This window comes from Cebus imitator, unplaced genomic scaffold (assembly GCF_001604975.1).
Source record: "Cebus imitator isolate Cc_AM_T3 unplaced genomic scaffold, Cebus_imitator-1.0 Scaffold9, whole genome shotgun sequence".
Taxonomy (NCBI): domain Eukaryota; kingdom Metazoa; phylum Chordata; class Mammalia; order Primates; family Cebidae; genus Cebus; species Cebus imitator.
The window spans coordinates 12388702-12392388 of NW_016107324.1; the positions used below are offsets into that span (position 1 = coordinate 12388702).

Here is a 3687-nt window from a genome sequence, read left to right on the forward strand (position 1 = left end):
AGCTGGGATTACAGGCGCATACCACTGCACCTGACTAATTTTTGTATTTTTATTAGAGATGGGGTTTCGCCATCTTGGCCAGGCTGGTCTCAAACTCCTGACCTCCTGATACACCAGCCTCAACCTCCCAAAGTGCTGGGATCACAGGCATGAGCCACTGTACCCAGCCTAATTTTTTATTTTTATTTTTTAATTTTGTAGAGATGGGAGTCTATCTACATTACCAAGGCTGGTCTTGAACTCCCAGGCTCAAGTGATCCTCCCACCTCAGCCTCTAAAAGATGCTGGGATTACAGGCATAGCCCCATATTTCATGTAAAGCTCAGACTATCTACTTTTGCCACCACTTTAAACTAGCATCATCTAAGCACATAAGGACTCTTTTCTAGTACTGGACTCAGCAACATGACCTTCTAATTAACACTGAGATGCTAACCACCTTAATCTTAAATGCAATAATTGGGTATACGGTTTAATAAATTTTGGGTTGGAAAATTAAGAGAACTTGGTTCTAATCATAGTTCCCCAACTAATTCCAAACATGTTGGACCAGGTCTCAATTTAACCCATCTGGGCTTCAGCTTTTTCATTATCTCAAGAGGGTTAGAGTGGATTTTCAAACCTTTAAAAACAATAGCAGGTCAGGTGGGGTGGCACACGCCTGTAATCCCAACACTCTGGGAACCCAGGGCAGGCAGATCACCTGTCAGGAGTTTGAGACCAGCATGATGAAACGCTGTCTCTACTAAAAACACAAAAATTAGCCAGGTGTGGTAGTGCATGCCTGTAATCCCAAATACTCAGGAGGCTAAGGCAGGAATATCACTTGAACCCAGGAGGTGGAGGTTGCAGTGAGCCAAGATTGCGCCATTGCACTCCAGCCTAGGCAACAAGGGCAAGATTCCAGCTGGAAAAAAACAAACAAAAAAAACCCTCAAGCTTACTCTAAATCTTCTTTTCATACATGGTTAGTGACTACTACTGTTTACATTTTTTGTTTTGTTTTGTTTTTTTTGAGACGCAGTATTGCTCTGTTGTCCAGGCTGGAGTGCTGTGGTGTGATCTCAGCTCACTGCAACCTCTGCCTCCCAGTTCAAACAGTTCTTCTGCCTCAGCCTCCCAAGTGGCTGAGACTACAGGTGTGTGCCATCATGCCCGGCTAATTTTTACATTTTTAGTAGAGATGGGGTTTCACCATATTGGCCAGGCTGGTCTTGAACTCCTGACCTCATGATCTGCCCACCTTAGCCTCCCAAAGTGCTGGGATTACAGGCGTGAGCCACCGCCACCTGGCCTTGTTTACTATTTTTTTTATACTCACCCCTTCCCTTCCATTGCCACTAATGCTGTTGACTGAGTTTAGACTCTCACATGTCACCCTCAGTTTAGATTCACCTTAGAATTCTCCTTAGAATGCCTTGCACCACTCCCCTTTCAAAGCATTATCATGTGGTTGCCAGTGACTTCTTCACAAATTTAACCCATTTATGCCAGAGGTTGCATAATGTTTTTGTGAAAAATCAGACCTTGGCAACGACCTTGAGCAGGAGGATATAAATAACTCCAACAAGCTTAATGTTCCAATAATGGAACACTAGGCATTGCTCCTTAGGCCAAAATCTTTCAATGGTTCTCAAATGTCTGAAAGATAAAATCGAAGCTCTTTTATATGGCACTTAAAATTTGTACTTTAGTCTCTGCTTAACACTCCAATCTTACCTTTTACTATGATCTCAAACACAAGCAAAGCTCCAGCAGTATTATGTACGGCTCCAACATGCCTAAGCTATCCTACAACTCAAGGCTTTCATTCCTGGTGCTCTATCTAGAATAATTTTTATTTCAAAGGCCATAACCTTCCAGAAAAAACTCATCCTTCAAGAGTCACCCTTTCTATGAATCTTTTTTCTGATATTACCCCCCGGACTCCAAAAGATAAAAAAAATCACTCCCACTTTTGTACTTCCAACCCAGTCTGTATATATTTCTATTATAACATGTAACACTTACATATGTTTTTTACATTTTTACATATGTTCACGTATATAATCTCCCTCTGCTAGATAGAGGAATGTCCCTTGAAGGCAGCAATAGTTTCTGGCATGTAGCATAGTGCCTTGAAAGTACGCAATAAGGCTGGGCACAGTGGCTTCCGCCTGTAATCCTGGCAGTTTGGGAGGCTGAGGTGGGCAGATCACCTAAGGTTGGGAGTTTGAGACCAGCCTGACAAACATGGAGAAACTCCATCTCTACTAAAAATACAAAATTAGCTGGGTGTGGTGGTACATGCCTGTAATCCCAGCTACTCAGGAGGCTGAGGTAGGAGAATCACTTGAACCTGGGAGGTGGAGGTTGCCATGAGCCAAGATCGCACCATTGCACTGCAGACTGGGCAACAATAGTGAAACTCTGTCTAAAAAAAAGCACTTAATAAACCTTTTGGAAAAATTAGGTATAAAAATCACCAGTTTAGCAGGGCATGGTGATTCATGCCTGTAATCGCAACACTTTGGGAGGCCAAGGTTGGTGGATCACTTGAGGCCAGGAATTCGAGACCAACCTGGGCAACATAGTGAAACCCTCTCTACTAAAAATACAACAATTAGCTGGGTGTGGTGGTGCATGCCTGTACTCCCAGCCACTTGGGAGGTTAAGGTGGGAGAACTGTTTGAACCTGGGAGGCAGAGGTTGCAGTAAGCAGAGATCGCACCACCGCATTCCAGCCTGGGTGACAGAGTTGAGACCGTGTCTCAAAAAAATAAATAAATAAAAACTACCAGTTCACACAATAAATCTTGGTCCAGAGATTCAACTCAGATCACTTACTCTCCATTATCATCATACTCATTCACCAGAGACTCAACATTCGTATGTGCAAATCGGTAGTTATCCCTCAAGTTGCTGGCTGCTTTTAGGAACTCAGAGTGCGCTTCACTTAATGAATCCTTGAAAAAACCTATACAGAAAATATTAAACACAAGGAAGAAGCAGTAAGTCCTGATGGATAGACATTCCAAACCATAAAGGTCTATTTTTCAAGGCTTTCATTCTACTTTCAGGACTAGGCCTGCTTTACCATGACTACCTCAGACAGGCACATTTAGGATGAGAAATTCCCCTCTACCCTTTACAGAAACATTTTTGGAGCGAGCCAAGGAAGAAGATTTGTCAGTGTTGCAATCTTCATTCTACTTTTTTTTTTTTTTTTTTTTAAAGATAGGGTTTCACCATGTTGGTCAGGCTGGTCTTAAACTCCCGACCTCTGGTGATCCACCTGGCTTGGCCTCCAAAGTGCTTGGATTACAGGTGTGAGCCACCATACCTGGCCAACTGCTTAATTTCTTAAGAGTTTCAGGGACTATTTCAGATATCAGAAGGATTAAATTAGATGATATGTTAAACTGTAAATCACGTCACCCAATTTTTTTCTTTCTCAGTATTTGTCTTTAGATCTACTTGTTTAGAAAAGTGACTAAAACATACATGTTCATGGCCGGGCGCGGTGGCTCAAGCCTGTAATCCCAGCACTTTGGGAGGCTGAGGCGGGTGCATCACGAGGTCAAGAGATCGAGACCATTCTGGTCAACATGGTGAAACCCCGTCTCTACTAAAAATACAAAAAATTAGCTGGGCATGGTGGTGCGTGCCTGTAATCCCAGCTACTCAGGAGGCTGAGGCAGGAGAATT

At 42.9% G+C, this 3687-nt stretch overlaps 1 protein-coding gene across 1 annotated transcript in view; it reads right to left on the reverse strand.

The window, feature by feature from the left end:
• The window catches only part of PDIA3 (protein disulfide isomerase family A member 3), a 25399-nt gene that overhangs the window by 7616 nt on the left and 14096 nt on the right, over positions 1–3687 (reverse strand). The window contains exon 4 of the mRNA XM_037744129.1: positions 2826–2956. Coding sequence (XP_037600057.1) covers positions 2826–2956 — 131 coding nt within the window. The remainder of the gene's footprint in view (positions 1–2825; positions 2957–3687) is intronic.